This window comes from Mycteria americana, chromosome 7 (genome assembly GCF_035582795.1).
Source record: "Mycteria americana isolate JAX WOST 10 ecotype Jacksonville Zoo and Gardens chromosome 7, USCA_MyAme_1.0, whole genome shotgun sequence".
NCBI classification, from domain to species: Eukaryota; Metazoa; Chordata; class Aves; order Ciconiiformes; family Ciconiidae; genus Mycteria; species Mycteria americana.
In genome coordinates this window covers 46,117,696-46,141,600 of record NC_134371.1, presented here as the reverse complement: position 1 = coordinate 46,141,600, position 23,905 = coordinate 46,117,696, and the positions used below count along the sequence as shown (strand labels likewise).

The 23,905-nt window shown below is 36.7% G+C and overlaps 1 protein-coding gene across 1 annotated transcript in view; it reads right to left on the bottom strand.

Annotated features, from left to right (window-relative positions):
• The window catches only part of VAV3 (vav guanine nucleotide exchange factor 3), a 176,301-nt gene that overhangs the window by 12,882 nt on the left and 139,514 nt on the right, over positions 1 to 23,905 (bottom strand). Inside the window, exons 20-25 of the mRNA XM_075508217.1 lie at positions 23,492 to 23,628; positions 16,452 to 16,517; positions 11,015 to 11,049; positions 9,112 to 9,228; positions 7,145 to 7,232; positions 2,804 to 2,933 (exon numbers count right to left, since the gene is read on the bottom strand). Of these exons, the coding sequence (XP_075364332.1) occupies positions 2,804 to 2,933; positions 7,145 to 7,232; positions 9,112 to 9,228; positions 11,015 to 11,049; positions 16,452 to 16,517; positions 23,492 to 23,628 (573 nt within the window). The remainder of the gene's footprint in view (positions 1 to 2,803; positions 2,934 to 7,144; positions 7,233 to 9,111; positions 9,229 to 11,014; positions 11,050 to 16,451; positions 16,518 to 23,491; positions 23,629 to 23,905) is intronic.

The following is a 23,905-nucleotide window of genomic DNA, read 5'->3' as shown; positions in this document are numbered from 1 at the left end:
TTTGTTCTAAAAATCTAGTAGATGCTGAAGGGAGAATCAAATTCCCTGAAAATTTAAGAAGTTACAAGGTGATTTATTATGATTCATACCAGAAATTACAAGAAGCGGAAATCCAACTTGATTTTCTTTCCTTCCATGGGTAAATGAAAACATGACAATTACAAAAAAATGAGTATAATCCTTTCTCACATTGTTCTAGAAAGTGAAGTTAATTTGGTATTGCCATTCAATTTCACAGCAGCTCAAAGACTTTGGCAGCAGAAAATGATACAACTCTGTTAAAGTCCACAGTGGTTCAACTCATGTTTCTTAGAGATACTTTTCCCACTTATTGTCAATTATATATGCTAAAGACCAGCTGTTTTGAATAAGCTGATGCCTTTTCAAAAGGTGGACTCATTGAAAAATCCAGATACAGCTATGTGAAAAGTATAGTGCAAAATACTGAGTTGAAACCCAAAACCTCCTTAAAATCAGCTTCAAACTGCCAAAGTCCGTTGCATTCACTAGCTTCAGCCCTGTGCTTGTTAAAATATGGTGAATGTGACACTGAGTCGTTGCACGACTGAAAAAAAATGGGAAAGTGCCCCTCTCTCTCTTCAGCTGACTTGTCTGGCTTCCTTTCAACAACTGTTTTTCTTGAACTCAGATTAAGTGGAAAGAGGTCAAAAAAACAGCTGTGTGGCGGTTCTCACTGAGGGCTGTGAAGTGAACTCAATGTTCAGCCGCTGCCCTGTGACTTATTTTCTTCCTCTACTAAACAAAACTGCACCCTAAAGTTTACCAACTTCTTTCCAAATTCAGCCCAGCAGGGTTCACACAGCCTAGACATATAGTTATTCTAACATTAACTTGGTAAAAACTGACAGGATAGCTTTAAAACTGAGCAGTGTGACCCATAGATGGGCTCTTAATCATGGAAGTTTTGCTTAAAAAAACCCCAAACAAACAAACAAAAACCACAACCTCCACACTCATGGGGACATGCTAACACTTTAAAAGAAAACTGTCAAATCCATTAAATGACAGTGTCATCCAGAGTCAGTCTAGGTAGGCTAGCAGAATTGTGGAAATCTATTAGATTTTCTATGAGGAGTCTGAGAATTGAGGTTTTTTTATCAGTTTGGCCTAAGACAAAACCTGCCAGTTCCCACCAGCATAGTTTGTAACATTAAATGGCTGATATTTACTGTAGCGGACATGCACTTTCTCATCCCCTTGACTAAACTGAGAGCATCCCACACTCATTTCTCTTGCTCTTCCATATACTGCCTGAGATCTTGTTAAAGGAGATGTTTTCTTTTGTATGTGGACTGAAGGTAATGAGCATGTACCATAAGTCTTGTATCCCGTGAAGCATGAAATGATTGAACGTATGCTCTTGCAGACTAATAAGTTGGTGGACAGTGTAAGATACATTCTAACTGGCCGAAGAAAGGAAAGAAAACAAATTGGTTCTGCTCACAGTCAATAATAACCAAAACAAATGCAAAGTAAATTAAGCAACAATTAATGCACTGAACAATTAAAGCCTCAAAGCTGTGAGGAGGCAAGGGATGAAGAAAGCACAAGAGATGACAAAAGGAAGAGAGACGCAAAGGGAGATCACAAGCTAAAGGGAGAAGAAAGGACAGGACAGATAAATTCACCAAGAATGGATATGTATTGAGATACAGCATAGCAGGGAGACAACTGACAGAAGTCCTGGAAAGCAGTGAAAGAAAACAGAAATGGAAGGAGTAAAGAGGAATTGGGAGATAGAGACAGAGTAAATGAAATGCACAGACACACAGTGGTTTCTTACAATCATCGGTCCTAAATTATCTCCACTTTAATTAAGAGAGGAAGAAAGTCTCCAGAGTTATAGAAATGTTATGGAACAGAGGCAAGCAAGTCAACAAAAGCTCCTCATCACAACAAAAGCTCCTCATCAGCTTCCTCATCACAAAGACTAGACTGGACTCTATGGTCTTTCACAGCAGTCTTCATATTGTTAAAATCCCCATCAATTTTTATTCTCCTCTTATTATCTGTTGCAGTACAAAATACAGCTATTGTCTGCAGAACTGCAAATCTAATCCTTGCTCTTTCACAGAAACATTATATACTTTCCAGAGGCCAGCCATGTGGTAGTTTTTACCATTAACATAGAACTTGTATATGTCCTAAAAATCATGCTAACTTCCACTTAAATTGTAACAGGTTAAATAAAGGATACCACATGCATTGTAGGTCTTCTCAGTTTAGAAATAAACTGCAAAACTTTTTAACTGCTATTTACATTGTACAGTAGTTCAGTAACTTTCAGAAGCTGAGAGGCCTGGAATAAACATTTAAGGTTAAAAGGCAGGCATAAAAATAATGATGATACAGTAAATCTAATGGTTTTTTTGAGAAATTTATGTGGTATTACTGAGATGCTACTTCATATGGCTACACTACGAGACTGATTTATTTAAATCCCTTTTTAAGGATTAGAAATTGTCACAGATATTATTAACACTTGTATCTGCGTGTATGTCTGAAAAAACTAGGCAGGATGCAGTTTAATCTCTCACCAGCATGCCTAATAGATTTTTGAATATCAGGGAGATTTTAAGTTTGGCACCAAGACAAACTTGCTAGACATGTTTATAAACCTCCTGGCAGATCTGAATCTGCTTAGCTTCAAAAAATCCTAGCTAAAAGCATTACCATATTAATTGGTTATATGTCAAAAATGGAAAAAAAAGATGTTCAAAGTACCTTGTCCTTGTAGCATTTATATGACAGAAAATTATATACAAAAATTTATAATACTCACAATTGCCACCTGTTCTGTTACTCCTTTGGCCCACTGAGTTTTCAGATTCTTTGTATGGAAATTGAAGAGTAGTATCCAAACTTCGAAAGCCTTCTTTGAGGGAGTGGTGCTTATAGTATTCTACAAGTTCCTTTCAGCAAGGAAAAATACTATGTCATTAGAAATTGAAATCACATCCTTTTCAACATTCTGGTGTACAGTCAATGACAGTTTCGTCATACAAGTAGCCTTATTTTATAATACAACATCCCACAGTACATATTTATTTTTAAAAAATCAAGTATCCTAAATATTGACCGCTTTTACACTTCCACTTAACTGATTTTTGGGTTTTGTTGGGGTTTTTTTAAAGTAAAAGCTTACTGTCAGAGTCAACGCTTACTGCTCCTTTGAGCCAGGCTGAACATGTATTTGCTTTTCTGAAATCAGGCAGAAGGCAAGGTCAGCTGATTGTTAACTATGTAATGGTAACTGTCCTTGTTTTCTCAAATTTCTTTTGCAATGATAAGTGATGTTTATCCACAAATGTATTTGTAAGTACACAGATCCAAAATAAAGCATAAGGCTTGCATATAAGCATAGAAGTCAAGAGCAACTTAATGAGCAGACACACGGACCATGTAAACCTTTCAAGGCTCTGCCGTTAAAATTTGTGAGGGGTTTTTTTGGGTTTTTTTTTTTTTCAGATATTGCAAACTGACTCAAGAATCTAGCATTTCACATTCTCCTCAGGCCCAATCCAAAAATTTGTCTGGGTGTGTGTATATATGTGTGCATATATATAAACATACATATGCACGCACATATACACACACAGACAAATGTTATATATACACTCACAAATTTTCTATATATGCACACACACATATATACATGAAAATACAAAAAACTGTCTCAAACAGTTTATGTAACCAAGGAGATAAGTTACTTTAGCTTCTATTATAAAGAAGGCAACACCCATCAAAATACTGACAGCTCATGTTATTCCTTTGCGATCTTCAACCCCTGCCATTGTCTTTTATATTTGAATTAGTCCTAATAATGTCAATATCACACAGTTTGTACACAGAGCCTAGAATAAGATTAAAAGTGACCAGACAATTCAAAGCAAACATATTTCATTTGATTAATGATACTTTAACGGTGGGGTTTCATTCTTCAGAAGTGCAAGCAAAAAGCAACGTATTTACTGTAAACCCTTCACTCCCACCAGTAACTCAGTCATTCCATTCTACTAACTTACATTTAGATTTCCAAAATCAAAAGTTGACCAAGCCAAGCTTAGGGCAAAATAAGGAAATAGTACTGTGTTAATCATTTCCTTCTAGTTAAAAAAAAAAATTTAACAAAATTATTAGCCTACAACAGCCTACATCAGCAATATATTAATTCCAGCCAAAGAAAATGATCTTTTAGTGCGTGAATATTATTTATTATAATTATCAAATTATTTAGTCCAAGATCTAGTGCATAAACCATAAATTCTTGATAAGAGTCTGAAGACTATCTTCTGAACTGAACTCTGGAGCACTTCACTCCCCCTGCTGTAGGCTGCTGCATGTCTCTGAAACTGCTTCTAAGGCAGAGTCCAAAGCTAAGTAAAATCTACACCTGCTTTTAACAGTTCATAATCACAGACCTGCCAGGCACTCTAAGTAAGCAGAAAGGCCAGGAGAATACGAACTGTTTGGGCTTTGCTGTCCGATATCAGCACAGCACGCAAGCTACAGTGTCAGCAACCAAATTTTCTGTCACATGTCACCACCAAGTACCCAGACATTCAAATTACCAAGGCAACAGAGAGAATGATTTGTAAGTAAGGAGCATTCAAAGTAGGATTTCTGGATAAATGCAAAAATTATTAGTATGAAACTTTTGTTACCTTTTTGCACCACATAAGTCTAAGAATTATGCTGTTTGGTAAAGATAGTAAGAATTTCAAGTGGACAGATTTTATTTGTTGGCAAAATAAGTAAAATGGTTCCAAACTGAGAAAAAATTTACTCTGGGACACAAAGATTCAGTTGCTTTTAAAAGCTTAGTTTTTAATACCATTCTTCCATGAAAAGAGCCGACAAACAATTGGCCTCTAAAACATTCATTGCACAAATCTCAGTAGCAAGCTTACAAACAGGTAAGTAAGGTAAGTAGCTCTTGCCAGCATGGATGGGGCTCCTCAGGAGTCTGTCACATTACCATGATTCACAGCAGCAGAAGACCCGACCTTTCACTGCACCTTGGCCTCCTTTACACACTCAGTTCATTTTAATTACTCTCGTGAAAGTTTCTCAAATGTACTATGAAAACTATGTACAAGAGCTGTTCTACTTTTGTTAGCTCCGTAGTACAGAACACTGTGTCACTGCAGATCACTACTTCAGGTTTCCATGGCTGCTGGCTTTGTCTCTCTTCTGCTCCTAGTTCTACTCGGACTACTTTTGTTCCTCTCTTCTTCCAGAACTGCTACTTTCTCTCTTGCATCTACCCAGAACAAAGCAGTTGTTCCACAGCATATGCAAACAGTACTTACACTATCACTTGTCTATTTAACTTTCAAGGGCAGACTTCATAACACCCTAAAACTGAGTTATGAAATTACTTTTTCATAATTGAATGTCAGCAAGGTTAAATTGGTAGCGATGAGGCCTTTATACTAGAAATTTCTTTTGTCCTCTGAATTGACACAATGCATACTCTTGTTATCCAAGTTTGTGTCCTGTACTTATATCTCTGATCTTTCAGCTCTATTTTGAAACCTACATCAGTGCATTAAACTGCATCATTGCCATAAGACGACATCTGGCAGCACGCGACTCCAGCTCACACGCTTTGCCAGGATCCTGAGAGTACTCATATGTTCTCATCAGTTTCCAGTGAATCATTTGTAGTGTTTGCAGACTAAGCAGCCACCTCCTTCATGCATTTGAGGAACGCCGTTATTTCTGTTGCTACCAATGATAAGATCTCAGGGTCCCCTGCCCTAACACTAAACGCTTCACTGGTTTTTAAGTGTCAAATGAAGACATTAGGGTGCAGAAACAGCTTGGTGCATTCCTCATCAGGAAATTTATGTCCTGCCCATTCTAATGAGCACTTATTTCAATTAGGGTCAGGCAAAGCATAGATTTCTACTTGATTTTTTACCACTTGTAGGATGTTCTTGGCTTACAGAGTATCAGTGGTTAAATTAAAATAATTTCTAAGCTTTCTGGTTTTAAAGCTTCTCTCCCTACTCTTGTTTTGCATTGTCCTTCATTTTTATTTATCGTTTTAGAGTACTTGGATATGCATGCAGGAAGGCTGCAGCATAAGTTTTAATCCAATTGATTGCACTAAATATAATATATTGAACAGCCTTCCTTTAACAATGCATCAGAAAATGCTCAAGCAGTAAAATTCTACAAATGCACTAAGGTAATTTATTCAGACACCTTGTATTTATGAGTCTTGTCTGAGCAAAATGAGCTGTCAAGAAATTCTTCCAAATTAAAGTTCAAAAAAAGGAATTTCTTCCCAGTACAAGATGACGCTGACATAATATTGAAAACACACTGATCTGGGCAGTTATAACACCAAACTCTTATTTGTGGGGATGAACTACGCCTATAGTTGGAGTGAAAGTTAATGACAGCACCTATGTTTTCTGTGTTATTACTATAGTTTGGCAGTGAGTGGTTTGCTGCCACAGAGTATAAGTTTGAAGTAGCCACACAGTTGCTTTAATTTAGCCTAGTCAATACTGACTCCAGATGACTATTATTCCAACAAGGATTTCTGAGCTATTAGCAGTTTAGACAGCCCCATTCCCTAGCTGCACTTCTTTCCCTGGTGCACCAGGACCAGGAAGATCAGCCCCTCCCAAGTTTTTCCAGGCTCTCTGACACAGCCGCACCTTGTATCTTTCTCCCTCTGAACTTACACATCAATAGGCATCGTTATGTTCAGCAGTGTACGTGTACGTGTGCTGGGAAGGAACCTTCACCTAGCTACTTTTAGGGATCATTACTATATAGAGAAAGATTTCCAAAGACATCAAATTCTCCTTTCAAAATTCAGCCTAACTCTATAGTGGGCTGATGCACGGGATTCAAATTCCTCTTCTCTCCCACATTGCTGCGAGGGACACAGTCCAGTCCTAAATATAAATATGTAGTTTTAAGCACATACTACCAACACGTAGAGAATAAACCATAAATATAAAAAATTATCCTATTAGCAGGTATGGACACAATTCAAATCTCTCACTCTCACAGCCTTCTGTAATTTCACAAACCAAAGTAGCTCTAACAGCAACAGCTACATAGCAAATTGCACATTGTTAAAAACCTAATCGATGCTTACCATTAAATTTTTAAATTTTCTATTTTCTGCAATATGGAAAAAGCCATCTCTTGTTAAAATCTTGATGTGTTTCACTTCGTTATTGTACCTGTAGGCAATGAATAACTTATGAATATAAATGTGTTTTTAATCAGACACAATCAATAATTACCTGAGGGCATGCCCCAGTAACACCACACAAATAAATTCTTAGGACAAAATGTATATCTGTGCCAAAACAAAGTTGACATCTAATTAACAAATATATTTATTAAAGTACAGCCAAAGAGGTAATCTGTATTCAGAAAAAAAGTCACAACTAACTGCTCATTCTAATTGGGGATTCCCATATATTTCTTACTTTTATATTCATGTTGATATACAACATGAAAGCAAACAAGACCCTCACAATAATTTGCATCCACAGAATTTATGAACCCACATTTTACTGAAATATCTGAGATGCAAAGGGCTTCAACAAGTTCTCACTGCAGTCAATGAAACATTCTTATTCACTTCAGAGAAGCAGATCACATCACACTCCAAACACTTGCTCACTGTACTGGTTTTGGCTGGGATGGCGTTAATTTTCTTCCTAGTAGCTGGTATAGTGCTGTGTTTTGGATTTAGGATGAGAATAATGTTGATAACACGCTGAGGTTTTAGTTGTCACTAAGCAGTGCTTATACTAAGTCAAGGACTTTTCAGCTTCCCGTGCTCTGCCAGGTGCACAAGAAGCTGGGAGGGGACACAGCCAGGACAGCTGACCCCAGCTGGCCAAAGGGCTATTCCATACCATATGATGTCATGCTCAGTATATAAACTGGGGGGAGTTGGACAGGGGGCAGTGATCGCTGCTTGGGGACTGGCTGGGTGTCAGTCAGCAGGTGGTGAGCAACTGCATTGTGCATCACTTGTTTTGTATATTCTTTTATCATTATTATTATTTTCTCTTCCTTTCTGTCCTATTAAACTGTCTGTATTTCAACCCACAGGTGTTACTTTTTTTTTTACCGCCGATTCTCTTCCCCCATCCCACCAGGGGGCAGGGAAGGCGAGCAAGCAGCTGTGTGGTGCTTAGCTGCCGACTGGGGTTAAACCACAACAGTCATTTTTGGATGAGTTTTCTCGCTTTTTGGAGAATGCGCTGGTTTGGGCTGGGATAGAGTTAATTTTCTTCATAGTAGCTAGTATAGGGCTATGTTTCGGACTTGTGCTGGAAACCGTGTTGATAACACAGGGATGTTTCTGTTATTGCTGAGCAATGCTTATACAGAGTCAAGGCCTTTTCTGCTTCTCACACCACCCCACCAGCAAGTAGGCTGGGGGTGCACAAGAAGCTGGGAGGGGACACAGCTGGGACAAATGATCCCAACTGACCAAAGGGCTATTCCATACCATACGACATCATGCTCAGTATATAAAGCTGGGGGAAGAAGAAGGAAGGGGGGGACATTCAGAGTGATGGCCAAGTAACCATTACACATGATGGAGCCCTGCTTTCCTAGAGATGGCTGAACACCTGCCTGCTGGTGGGAAGTGGTAAATGAATTCCTTGTTTTGCTTTGTTTGCGTGCATGGCTTTTGCTTTACCTATTAAACTGTCTTTATCTCAAGCCACAAGTTTTCTCACTTTTGCTCTTCTGATTCTCTCCCCCATCCCAGCACAGGGGAGTGAGCGAGTGGCTGTGTGGTGCTTAGTTGCCAGCTGGGGTTAAACCATGACACTTACTCTTACCCAATATACCAGACCATCATTTTTGTAGACTCATTTGCTACATCAGCATCATAAAACCATTGCTACCTTCCTACTATAAATCCTGGGTATTTTTTGTTGACAACTTCAGTTTTCCTATATTGACTCTCTTCCAGGCTGTGTATGATTATATAAATTCAAACAGGTTTTTATTTTCCTTAATTATTTCAAATATTATCTAAACATAAATGAGAACAGGAAAACTTTCTGTAGGAGATCTTATTCCACTTACTTAATACTAATTGCGTATTCTCCCGACTCTTTGGTCCTGTGCCGCACCAGGTAAGTGCTATTTACTCTGTTAATAAGTTCACTCTCTGCTTGCAGTCTTTCCATTGCTCCTGCAAACCTGTAACAGAGAACAATAAAAATTGCCTATGATTTTTTCAAAGCTACAAAAAAAGGTCTATCAAATACGCAATGCAGAGTCCCAATATTCTGCATATGATGGGGACCTAAAAATACATCAGTTGCAACTGAATACCACTTCCAGATCTTTGAATAAAGAGTAAAGCATGAAAAAACTCTGCATAGGGGAGCGAGGAACAGTTTACTTTTCTCAATTAGAAAAGTACTTGTGCACATGTTGAATACAATGCCTGTTAAGGAAAGTACTCGAGCCTGAGCATTAGCTAAATGACTACTGGCTTGAATAGCTCATAAAACCAAATGTTTTACTGAATCATGTGTTGCAAATGAAACAATAAAACAGTGGTCCAGAACCTTTGAACCTCCCTGAGTTCTAGTGGGATTTATCTTAACAGAGTGGAGAATCAGCCACCAGTAGTAGATTAGGTCAAAAAAAGTCCTATACAAAAATTTGGTATTTATACAAACACACTATTTTATTTGGTTTTGTAATTATTCATAACTTCTAAAGGCTAAAGCATAATGGGTAAACTAAACATCCACAAGCAAAAAAAATATTTCAGCCTAATATGGACAAATTTGAAACAGCTGATGCTAAGAGTTGAAAGCCAAGACAAATAAGTCACCAATTCTGCAGCCTGACTGCATAAGCAGATTTGCACCCTTGCTCTGCCTTGCTGGTTTGGGTGGGACTTCATGAGAGGCTGTCAGCAGATATTTATTTGTAAAACTAGAGGTTAAACTGTTAATTGAGGAGAGGGAAGTGACCTAGCTTCCAGGCAAATTATGCTTATTTTACCATTTTAGAAAGCAGTCTAAAGACAGTCAACATCACAGACCACTACTATGTAAAATTTCATACTAATATATCACTACCAGTTAGAAGGGAGCTTTAAATAAAAAATAGTTACTCTATGAAACACACCAGGGAACATGCATTTTGAAGTTTATCACAAAATACATGACTTTTTACAGCAAGTTTCAGGCTAAAGTCATTTTTCAGTTAAGTATTAAAAATCCCTAGAAGATAAAGACTGACCCCAATGATATGCTTTCTTCTAACAAAATTATAAATAGAGCAAATGTTAGAATTTAATTTAAAATACCAATTTTAAATATTAAACATGCTATTTGGCTTGTTATGAAAAAAATATGTATTTGTTTACTTCACTTTTGGCAAACTAGAGGAAATCAGAACTCACGTCTAAATGACAAAGTATAAAACCAGTGAAAGAACACAAGTGATGATTATTCTGTTCTCTCAGAATCACCATGTCTTTTCCAGAAGTGAGCTGAATTCCGGTAGAGTTCAGACACTACATAAGCCCCAGGCCAGCAGTGGTTGTAGTTTTGATACATTGTTCCTTTTATATCTCTACAGTCTTTTTTTTTTTTTTTTTCCCTTAAAGGAAATGCAGAATTATTCACAAGACAAGATGTATTTAACATTATTCCTTCTCTTTATTCACTTAGCATATAAGATCTATTTGCACACTTCATATTATACTCATCTCTATTTCAGACCTCTGGGACTAAGGCTGCACTGCTACAGACTTGTAAACAAAACGTCAAAATCATTAAGCACTTTATTACATCAGAAATGCTTTTAGGCAATGCATGGTGTTGCTTTCCCAAACCATTACACAATGCCTTCTTCAGAAGCCTAGAAAGGTTAAACCAATATAAATTAAATTGTAATAAACACAGTTGTCTTTCTATGACTGCTTCTTTCAAAGAGATTCCTGTAAGACTAGACAGGGACTCACCACAGCTGTGAAGAGTAGTCTACTGGTTTAGGAACCTAGAACATGAAGCAATACAAGAGAATGAGGATCAAGATTTTTTTATAATCAACACAAATTAGATAGCATTGATCTAATTGTCAATATCCAGACGAAACAAGTTAAAAGACACAGACAATCTAATTAGTCTGCAAGTCTATTTTCTTCTGAAGGAAATTACAAGGACAAATATTCCATACCATTCTGAAAGCAGTACAGAATATTTTAACTCTTTACTGCTCTGACGGATTTTTTTACTTAACAGAACTGTTAGAAGTTTTTCTGACAATGCCTACATTCTAATTTCATACATAAAATAGCCCAATGCTACATACTGTTGAAAAGTTATCATTAAAATGTGCAACAAATTTACAGTAACATGTATAAAATTCACTTCATGTATAAAATTCACTAGAAAGACTGTCTACTAGGAAATATAGTATATAATCTTCTGAGAGAGTGTTGAGGATAATCCATAGATTGTATTGTATGACATCATTCATACCGTTGTATTTGACTTGGTTAACTCTTGTACTGCATTTTAATAAGCATGGAATCTGATTCTCAAATTCAATTTTAAAAATTAAGCAAACTACAATCAGTTTGCAAAATTGATGTTATATGTATACTTAAACAGAATCACAGAATTGTATAGGTTGGAAAAGACCTTTAAGATCATCGAGTCCAACCATAAACCTAACACTACCAAGACCACCACTACACCATGTCCCTAAGCACCTCATCCAAACATCTTTTAAATACCTCCAGGGATGGCGACTCAACCACTTCCCTGGGCAGCCTCTTCCAATGCTTGATAACCCTTTCAGTGAAGTAAAATTTCCTAATCTCCAGTCTAAACCTCCCCCGGTGCAACTTGAGGCCATTTCCTCTCGTCCTATCACTTGTTACCTGGGAGAAGAGACCGACCCCCACCTCACTACAACCTCCTTTCAGGTAGCTGTAGAGAGTGATAAGGTCTCCCCTCAGCCTCCTTTCTCCAGGCTAAACAACCCCAGTTCCCTCAGCTGCTCCTCATCAGACATATGCATAGATAATGTTTTTACATGCACAAGATGCACAGTGTAGCAACCCCCACGAAAATCAGCATTTCATCTTGACCATCTCCCACTGATGTATGATACTTCGGTATTACCCTACTCTTCTAAAACAACATGTGAAACTTGCAAAGTGCTGAAAAAATTATTTTAGTGGAAGCTTAGCATACATCTTGCAGACTTATAACATAATGTCATATATTCTTAGATAAGCTAATGATTTCTTTTTTTTTCTTCCAGTAAAACCAAAAAATGTTTTCTTGTTTTCTGGAATCTAGTAGGGAAAAAATTACAGTTACATTGTTCTCATATTTTTTTATTTATGATATATGGAATGTCTTCAACAGAGACTTCCAAACACAGATCAACTCAGGAAGATTTTATTATACAGGCCTACAAACTTAAATTAATTGAAATTGAAATTGATTACAACTCCCACTAACCTGATCTCAGGTATCAACCAAGATACCTATCAAGTCTCTATACTTCTCCTTGAAATAAACTCCAGCGATGGGACAAAAAAAGCCCCCCAAAAAAACAAAACAAAAAAAAGAAACCAAAAAACCACCAATACAAAACCCCCACCTCCCTGCATATTTAATCACAGTATTCTGCGGTTAAAGTTGCAAGAGTCAAGTAATGCAAAATTTTTGTATTACCCTGTCCAAAATGCTATAGTATATTCTAGCAGTATTGCTGAGGTAGTAACAGGCAGCTTTTGAATAGAAAAAAGCAGAACAGGAAGCTATGAAGTGATTATTGAACCAGGATATTGTAAACTAGATGACAGCAGATGGTATGAGTTGAGGGAATGTACAGAGGAATATGATATTTACAACCACTTGTGTTGGTAACATATTATCTTGCAACCTCCTCAGAAAAGCATGGTTACTGGAATGCAAAATTACTAAATTATTTAAACAAGTAAGAATTGCTACAATTTCACCATTTTAAGGCTCTCATCTTCATGCTAAGAAGCCTCAACACTAGAGTTATATAATGCACTTACTCCAAATGCTTCACTTAAAACACTGGCTAAGTATTTTCTTAGATAATTTCAGAACATTTTTTAATTGAGAAAGTTTTTTAAAAAAATCTTACATTAGTAATTAAATTAGTATCTCTCCTAACTTCTCTTTCTCCACAGAATTAAACAATACTGCTCAGGTTTTTGTGATAGGATAGGGTTTTGGCTAACTTTAAATTTACTTAAGATATAACTTCTATTCCTGCACTGTTAAGATTCATTTCCATGAACCAAAATTCACAGAGTTCACAAAGCTCTGCTTACTGCCTTTGACATAGCGGTCACTCAAACTAAATACATAACCACTTACTCGAATGCCTCTCAACCAAAGATTTTTACGACAAAATTCTTAATTTTACAGGACAGCCCAAAACTTACATTTTTTCTAAAAACAAAGCAGACACTAGTGTGGAACACATCAAAGTTCTCTGTGATAAAACCAGGGTCACATGTTCAGCTTGCACAACAGTAAATCTATCCAGGTGTTAAAACAGTCATTAAGTTAGTCTACTCCTTGAGAGAGAAAAAGGAAACATGCATTACTCCCAGACAGCGTAGACAAATGGCTCTCAAATAGTAGCATTTGTAGTGCTGGTGGTACACAAAGTCCTTTGAAGTGTAGGACACCTCACACAGCCAGGTACTACCACTGGCAGCAGCAGTGGCACTTCATATCCCTACAGCTACTGACGGTGTTACTCAGGCACCTCTGCTTCTAACGGTGAGACTTGGAAAAAAGTTAACAGATTATGAATATGTGGACAAAGAATTCCTATGAGAAATGTTTTACTGAAGTGACCAAATGAGACATTTCAAGGCCAACTAGGCACTTACAGAGTCTTTACATGCTGCGAGATATTTCAGTAATACATTTCATCTACAGAAGAATTGCACCTTTGATGATTTGTATTGAGCAGTTGCATCACTTGTTGTTTTTTTTTTTTTTTCCCTGGGTTTTGTTCCTCTCTCTATTTTGTTGTTTTCCTTTTCATTACAATTTAGGGGCTTCCCCCCCCACCACCTTTTTCCCAATTATTAAACTGTTCTTATCTCAACCCATGAGTTTTCTTACTTCTGCTCTTCTGATTCTCTCCCCCATCCCACCAGGGCAGGGGGCAGGGTGAGCGAGCAGCTGTGTGGTGCTTAGTTGCTGACTGAAGCTAAACCACAACACCCCCATAGGACTAATTAAATAACAAGCATTCTATCAGCAGCGGGATAAGAAAGAATAGTTAAAAAACAAATAAACATTCTTAATTTGTCAAGTAGTCCTACTATGATGGAAAGGATATAAAAATTCAAAGATGGTTTAAGTCCATCCTTCAGAGCACTTAAACAATAAATGAATAGTCCTTTTCATTAATTTTGAATGGATATATATATATATAACAAGTGTTGTTCATTGTCATGAAATACAGTAAAATCAAGCGTTATTCCAGAAGCTCTTGGCTCATACTGTGCTATGTTTCCAATGCCTCTACAGAAATGAGAAAACTGGAAGAAAGCTAGGAAGAACCAGGTATTACTCAAACGGTGCAGAAAATGTCTGCTGACATATACTACTTGTTGCAAAGAAGAAAAAATTGTTTATAGGTACATCTGTGAAAAGTCTGGAATATAGGTATTCTGGAGCTCAGCAGTTTTTCATTCAATATTCATTCCTAAAGTCTTTTGATGTATGTATTTTATGCTGTTTCTGGGCATTTTTATATCAGCTGGTTGTAAAGACTGTTAGACTTAATAACAACAGTAAAAGTTATAGCATGTTTAAAACCTGATCGATGTTTCAGTATCTTTAACTGCATCATTTATCATAATAAGATGTTTATATTTCATCCTTCAAAGTTAACAGTGGTAAAGCATCAATTTATCTTTTTGTTCTGATCATGACACCAGTCGGTAACATTTCATGAATAATATTTATTCATTCTGTAAAACGGTATTATTTTCAATACTCTTCTAAATAGTATATTTCTAAATTTAGCAGAAAGCTTTATCACTAGAAAGCAATCTTCGCAACACCCTGGTAGCGTTTTTCCTAACTTTGGATATCCCTCTTCCTCTGCTTTAAAGTAGTATAGTGGTGGTTCCTAAAACGTTGCTACAGTTGCTGTCAATGATACTATACAATGACTGACTGGGTGGCTCCAAGAACCTAACGCCAGTACATAGCAGGTACTGCCTGTGTCCCAGAGAGTGACACCACGACACGGGAAATCCACAACTTTTACAACAAAAAAGGGGTGGAAGGAAGAAAGCTAAGTTCACATAACATTTTCATCTTTAGTTCACATCTGTTCTCTCACCCAATCTAACATACCTTGTACCTACAAATATTCTGTGCATCAAACAAAATTCTGAAAACACAGGGTACTAAAGATGTCTCAAGATATACTAATGTATTTATATTCTTTAGGATCACATGTATATTTGTTTTAGAAACTAAGGCACAATATAAGGCTTAAAGGCATATCAAAATGCAGCCACTAACAGCTGATGCCACCTACTTATAAACCATTTAAGTGGCATTTCTTGATTGCTGTAATAAAAGCAATTCTATTAATAAGTCAAACTGTTGTGAATCAAGTTAAAAGAAGTTCAAGCTGTCTTAAAGCAAAGTAAGGAATATGATTCATCGCTGGTTTTATGAGTTCACATCAATTAATCTCAATGAAGGGATATACAGTAATCTGATGCACAGTGTTATAGAGGGCAGAGAACGAAGGAGCAAGCGTACAGTATATTAACGCATCATCACATCTGTATACAAAACTCTTGAGTACCCATTATAAAATAATTTTTCTTATTGTTATCCTGAACTTTTCTAGATTGAGAACATCCTTGTGTGAAATAAAGGCAGGTGAGAACCTACAGAGAGGAGAAAATTTATCGAGCAGTCTGAATTCAAAGTTTTCTATTAGTTTTACTCTTACGCATTTTTAAACTCACTACTTACGGTGTAATCCCTCTCTCTAACCCAAAGTGACTGGGGAATAGATTAGAACCAGAGCATTCCCACCTCACTGCTGGGGAAGAAAGAAAGTACACTTTCACATAAAATGTGTTTGTTCTATACTCTGGAAACTCTTTAGACAGTTCAATTTATTAATATTCCCAAAAGTTAAATCTGCTTCTCAAACATGTTTTCTTGACATGTCCTATTTATATCCAATAACCAAAAGTATTAGAATGTTATATTTTAAGCAAAATTGAACATACCATGAAAACACAAAGGAACTAGAAACAACACAATTTTTGTAAGGTAAGATTAATAAAGTGATAGTATGAACTAAGTAGTTTTTCTGTGAGATGACAAACAGAATTAAACAATTGTACTTACACATGGGCTAGGCTTTACTGCATCACTTGGGAAGAAACCAAGCTCTCCCGTTGTTAGATTTCTGCCCTAGAAAAAAAACCCAAAATGTTCCAATTTTGAGACATAATGGGGATTAATAGTAAATAATAATACATGCACAGGGATTTTGGACATTAAGAGTATATCAAAGAGTCTTTGAAATAAAATGCTGTTCTAATGAAGTGTTACTCAACAGTTATGTGGGCTGTATTGTTTTTTTCTAATTTATATAATTAATAATTATAGCTGATACACCTGAGAGCTCTGAGAGATGAGATGCAAGAAGGGGGCCCAGAGCCTGGGTTGTGATTCCCAGTTCTGTCAATGTCTGCCAGTGTTCGATATCTTCACTAACGTTAATTATCTCGTTTCAAGTTACTTCCTCCTCAGTTGGCATCACTCTAGTGAGAGCTGCCACACCGCAACATTACAGATCCCCAAAATGACTACACCACCATGCAGCAGCAGTTGCAGCACCTGAGAAATCACACTAACTCCAATGGGAACTTATGGCTAATAATCCATCAGCCAGTTCAGATACAAATTTCTACAGTTAAGGGTTTCCATAAGTGATGTACATATCATTGAAAATCGGGTGGGCGCGAGAATACTAACAGAATTAAAGATTAACTCTCTGTCTATGATATATTCACAACATGTGGATGCGCCCACACAACTGGGAGACCAGCTGCAGAAACACATCCAGCATGGCCTAAACTCAGCCTTTTATGCAACACAACTCCTGCCCCAAAGTTGCAGGACCACCAATTTTCTCTGGGCTTCTAAGGGCCAAAAGTGACCTGATCATCACAGAGCCATGTCTCAGCAGCTCACAATTCACCACCAAGCTCTCCTGAAGAACACCTCCTCAGCCAGACAGAACAGCAAAATAAAAACACCTTTCTAGTCCTAGTAAATATTCAGTTGTGACCATGCTGACCACAGTTTTCAGCAGAGCGGAACAGAGCACACACCTAAAATTTATAAACACAGATACATAAAATGAAGGCATCGAAATGTGTATTTGGCAAACAAATGTTTTCATTTAACAGATTTTTTCAAAGCACATAAATTCCTAACCACCATGAAATTTAATATACTGACTGTAAACATAATATACTATCAGCATTTAGCAATGAGAGTAAGAATGAGTACTTTACAAGCATTGTAATCTTGAAAATTACATTTATTTTTTATTTTTGATGGCATACCTGCAACATAAAAAAATTAAGAAGGGAAAAAATGCTTCAGAAACAGACACGGAATTTCTTTGGGGCTTTAGTTCATTTTGTTTCTGTAACACTAAATGTGTAATTGTACCCTAATACCACCACACAAAACAGAATTCAGCGATTTCAAACGGGGTGGAGCTGAACGTAAAAGCAAGATTTAACGAGGGTTTATGAGAAAATTCTTTGACTGTGATACCCTAAGCACAATAAATGAGTGAATCATTTTCCTAGGGAGATCATTATGCAATTTATCACACACAGATAGGGACCCCAGTAACTGCCATCCCTACCAAATATACAGAGAAGTGCACAGGCAGCAGAGTAAAGAGAAAAGCAGTTAAGGAGTGTTTAAGCTATAATATGCTGAATAGCAATGATATTAAAAAAAGAATGATGGTGCAAACAAGTGACAATCTTATAGATCTGAAGCTGTGTTCAGCAAAGCTTCCTTGCCCTCTTTCCCACTATCTGCTTGAATACAGGTTACCCTTTGCATCCATATATTCTATTTACTCCCGAAACATGAATCCTTCTGAAGTACAGACTTAACTTATAAGCAGAGCTCTGACACAGTCTCCCATCTAAGTGATACTTATCTACAACACTAATCTTGTCTGAATAACAAGTGATATCACAGTCAATAAGACCAACCACTGAATAAAATATATTAATGAGAAAAATCATTTGAAGGAGCACAACTGAACATTAGTTTTGTATGTGCCCACACACCATCGCTATTCATTAGAAACATTCATATAAAGTGAAAGGAGCTGAACAAGATGACACATCATGCAACATATGTCCACAACAACCAGAAAGCAGCCAAGGATCAGAATCTGATGAACTCAGGGACAGACCCCTGTGTTACCTTCTGAAAGTGCAAAAAGGGACATCATTTCAAATGTTCAATAGTGTTTCATAATGTTTATAGCGCTTCCTTCTGCAAGTCATAAATACAGTCTGGATACTTAACAGGATCACCTCTTACCGTTTTTCCAGAAATGTATTTGCACACCCCAAAATCTAGAATGAAAGCTAGCTTTGATTTGCAGACATTTAAATGCTTCAATCTGCACTGAATTATACCAAACTGAGCTGTTCTGTGACCTCAAGTAAAAATAAAAAAAGTAAAGCCACATTACAGCCACTAAAGAAACTGTAGTATGTACAGAAAGATGAGTCCATGGAACAATATGATGTATAGCCAGCATTATATTACCTGGTTTAGATACTGCTAGCAGTACACAGTGATATGAATCACAGCTTAAAAATCCAGTAGAGCAGCAAAGATCATGAGATTAGCTGTGGTCTGTACCAGTTAAATCATTATCACAGTGCAGGCAGATGCAACATATACACATTCAGAATAAGGAAACTGAACTTCAGTCCATAGGCTGTATTGTAACATATATGTGCATTTTCACTTTAAGTATTCTGTAGGTAACAAGTCAATGGCACTTGCAGCAAAAAATGAATCATCTGGAGGACACTGAACATTCTTTGAAATGAAGTGGTGAGAAACTACATCAGAGGACAGGCTTATCTGAGAGGTACAGCATTAAGAAATACTCTCTGCCCAAGCAACAATCCTACAATTTCCTTAGGTGCCACCACTTGTTGGAAGATGCTGTTCTGTGGGACACAGATGTGTCACTTCATTAGGCTAGGAGAGGCTACAAGTGAAGTATGCGTTCTACGGACAGTACACCAAGACCAAAGTGAAAGCAACAGTAGAGAAGTCACATGGACAGACTCTCTCATCACACAAAATATCCCCAAGTACTGTGACTAGTACAAAACTTTTCCTTTGTATTTTGAGCAATACCATGAATGTAACAAGCGCTGAGACAACCTAAGAAAGGCTTTGTCTACTGAAGACAAGCGTCACATGAGATAACTGCAGATGGCTTTGTTAGTTAAATAAAAGCAAATCCTTAAACAGAACAGGGTTTGATTTATTACACATTGCTGAAGGAAACAGTTCACTTTAAAATGCTCTGTCAATAATGATCTCGTATGAATAATTTGATAATGTCCTTAGGAGACTAGGTTATTTTGTTTACTTTAGAAATCCTAGCTAAATTCATCAAGGTTTGGTGTCAGTCATACATAAAACCATGACCTGTTGTCAGATGATGATTTCAAAATTTAAGATCTATCCATCAACTCATTAACAACAGCAAAATTATTATGCCACCACACTTCACTTCTACTAATCATTTCTTTTTACTTTATGTCTCCTGCTTGCTAATCGCTTATTGTTTGATGAGTAAGCATTTCCCTTGAACACTGCCCTATAATGGCTTACGGTCATTATAAAAGCAGAAGCAAAGAAATGGACAGAACTAGTTCTAAAATGTATGTTATGTATATACTATTACATTGTATTTCTAAATTATTATATAATATATTAAAATATATATTACATGTATGTGTGTGTATGTGTGCATAGATCGTCATATATATAAGGGCCAATGAAGCCCTTCAGCCCATTTCTTTCAATGACAGTCTCAGCAAGACTAGAGGCTGATTCACAACTCCTGTACCTGTTTAAATGAGGGAGACTTTCTGAAGCCATTTGACACATTTGCTCCAAATTTCCAGACTGCTGCTTGCTACTTAGCTATACAATGCCCATTAACTTCATTGGACATGCACTGAACTAGAACTCCAGGATAGCTAAAATTTATAAATTATCACATCCTTCACCCATTTTTGTTTTGTTTACTGCAAAGTGTGGTGAAGAGAGGAAGGAGACAGACGAAAAATTACAAGCCAAATTACAAACCAAAAGGAAATAAAAGGCACTTTCAAAAGGCACTTTACAGTGCTGTCTCCCTAATATTTCAATTTTATACCCTAAGTATATTTACAATATATTTAATGCCTTTTGGCTGTTTACAGCAGGACCACTAACTACTGAAGCATTATAAAGTACATCTGTAATAGCTATTACTTGATATGAGTTTAATCTGCATCAAAGAAAAGCCGGTTTCGAAAAAGGAAAAGAATCAGTCCAGGAAATATCTGTATTCTTTTGGCATACTTGAGAAACATGATTGCCTGAGGATGGTGGGTAATTGCAATGCAAGCCTGTAAAACTAGAATTACATTGTATCTCAGGGTAGGCATTGCGGCACCCCTGAAAGCCTATCCTCAGGTTAAGCAGGTACCAATTTACTCAAACCAAACTCCGAAGAGGGGAAAAATATTCACATCTATAATAAAAATCTGACTACTTCAAAGCTGCACTAAGACAACTGAAACAACTAGCAGTGCTCTGGTTAAGAGGTCTGAAATTTCCATTTAAAACACTAAGTTTTCTCCTCTCCCCCACTCCCCCAGGGCCCCTCTTCCTTTTCTTATTTCATTCTGCAAGTGACATTAGCCAAGCACCAGCTAGGCAAGCAGCATGGCTGTTCTACTCTTGCACCTTGACTGAGTAAAGAAAAGTAGTCATGCACAAGGGATGCATGAGTATCACCATAAGACCATCCTTCCCTTTATACGCAACCAGGTGTTTACTGAGGAAAGTAAAATAACTTGTGACAGTATCAACCCCCCCTATATTACACATGCTCTTTGAAGAAAGCTTAGGTTTTGGATGGTACCAGTGAAGAGGCAGAAAGCAAATTCATGGAATTCAGAAATGCTTATCCCAGCCATCTTACTGTCTCTGTGATTGCTCAGTTTGCCTCTCAGAAAAGTATTTGCTGTTTCATAAAGGAAGAAAAAACATACTTCTGTTTTCCAGACTGCATAACAGGCAGATTCATATGTGTATATGGTCTTGAATTACTACAGAACTTACCACAATAATTGCTATATGATCATTCAAACATTAACTTAGCAGAATGTTAATGTCTATCAAAACACATTTGATTGCATTTAAGCTATAGCTTAAGCATTGCTTAGTAACTTGTGTTTATTTGATGTACTGTAAAAAGAATGAAAAAATTATACTTAAACCACACATACTTATCTATCACAAGCACTTGAATTTCTAAACTGAGCGACAGTCAACTTAATAATCCATTCTAATATTAGTCTTGCAGGTCAGCTGTAAATTACTCTAAAATGCCGCTTGAATAAAACTTACAGATTTTAATACAAATTGTGGTTTGCATGTTTTTTTCTTAATATGCGTTTTAAAATGCAGGTGTCATAATACAGATTTTCATAAGTCTTGTAAAGCAGTCTGTGACAAGACAGCTTGTGAGAAAACGAATTTCCTGAATGATGTTAATGGAGATGACAATTTCCATTAAGATTCAAATCTATTACTAAGGCTTCTGGGGAAAAAGCCTCACGCGCTTTCCAGTTTCTGCTAGTTAAACACAGTGAGATTCTAACTAAATTCTTTAGCATAATAGGTACAAATAACATCTAAGACAAATTCCAGTAGACTGAGTTGATGGATGTATATGAACATGGCAATTGAATCAGTCCCACAAGGTGCCAATAATTCTGGCTTGTACTAAGTGTATTAGTCAGATGATTACCTTCTCGCCAGTCCCAAATCAAGAGCATGCTTAAATGCTTCTCCGGATCAGAACTCAAGACCTTGCAGAACCAAGCCCTACATATAAAACTATATAGGCCAAAATCTGCCAACTAACATTTGAAAAGATTTATTTTTATTGATGTGAATTATCAATGGTCTGCTAAATAACAGGTTGGGGAGGGGGGGAGGTTGTTTGTTTGGGGAGGTGGGGGTGTTACAGTTCTTTACATATTTTTAAATAGCTAAAGCAATTCTATTGTTTATTACTTCCCCCAGTTAAATGTTTTCAGGATGATGCAGTGGCATAGGAAGAGAGAGTTCACTGATTTCAGTCCTGGAGAGTTTGGAGAAGATTCAACCCTAACTGAAGCCAGCAAAAAAATGTATGACCTAACTCATGTAACAGACCAAGCAGTTTTTATAATTATATTCATTAACTTATTATAGCCTTAAGGAAAAAAGAAAATCACCAAGACAAACACAGGAACGACAATTCAAGACAACAACAGATGCTTCCCAGTTGTTGTTCTATTACTATCCTGAAAGTTCTTCTATTTAGCTCTATTTCTATTTCCATCTATCCAATAATATCAGTAGTACATAGGATTCTAGCATGAACAATTAAGAAAACAATCAAGAAAAATGAGACATGCTTTAATGCATTTATCTTTAAAGTCAAGGCAAGACAGCATTTTGAATCTGTTTATAGTTCTCAGTTAAAAAGGAATTTCAGTAACAGTAGTAGTGATGTGAATCACGTGATACTGAATTTTGCCATCAATAGAATATACTTTTCCAATGTACATAAAAAACTGCCCTTAACTGACTTGAGAGGTCATCAAGAAGTTTAGGTGTGGTTCTGTTTTGCAGAGCTATTTCTCTCCCCTATAAATCTAATATTTGTAACTGGGTTTTGCCAGTATAGCTTTTAGTTCTACTATATTAAGAAAAGCAGTGACTGAAAATTCACAGGACTTTGCTGTTTATATGCCAAACGCTCTCCTTAACTCCTATAATTTCACTAGAAGGATTGCTACCAATGCCATGTTCTTGCAGATTTACTCACCGGGACTTTTACTCTAAGGCTGCAAAAATGAAACTTTACACAATATAGGAACTATTGGCACTTTAAAAGTAAAAATAGTTGTATTAGACATTTATTTTGGATAAAACACAAAGATATTCTTTTGTTGTTCAAAAAAGAAAAAAATACAAGAGCAATATATCAATAAGAATTTAACATCTGGGACTAATGGAATATAGCCATTTGCTAAATGATACAATACCTGCCAAAATAAGCTATGTGCATCTCCTCTAATTAGTTCAATAGTGTCCCCAATCTGGATATGCAATGGTGGACCATCTTGTGTCGCTGGCTGTGGTATTCCATTGTAGTTCCGAATTACTTGCATTTTTGGTAAACCTGAACAAACAAACAAAGAAACAAACAAAACGTACATCAGCATATATTTTTAGTTAATGACAATTTATAAAATCTGAAGACCGCAAAAGCAATCAATCAAAGAGACACTATGTCTTTAATAAGACACTATGTCTTAATACCTCACTAAGGCACTAAGGCAATGCTTTAGTACTATACCATGTACAACCTAATAGAAAAGAACTACTTTGAAAAAACATCTTTGTCTTCCCTTCTTCTTGGGGTAAAGTTGATTTCATGTCTATGAAGGCTCTTTCCT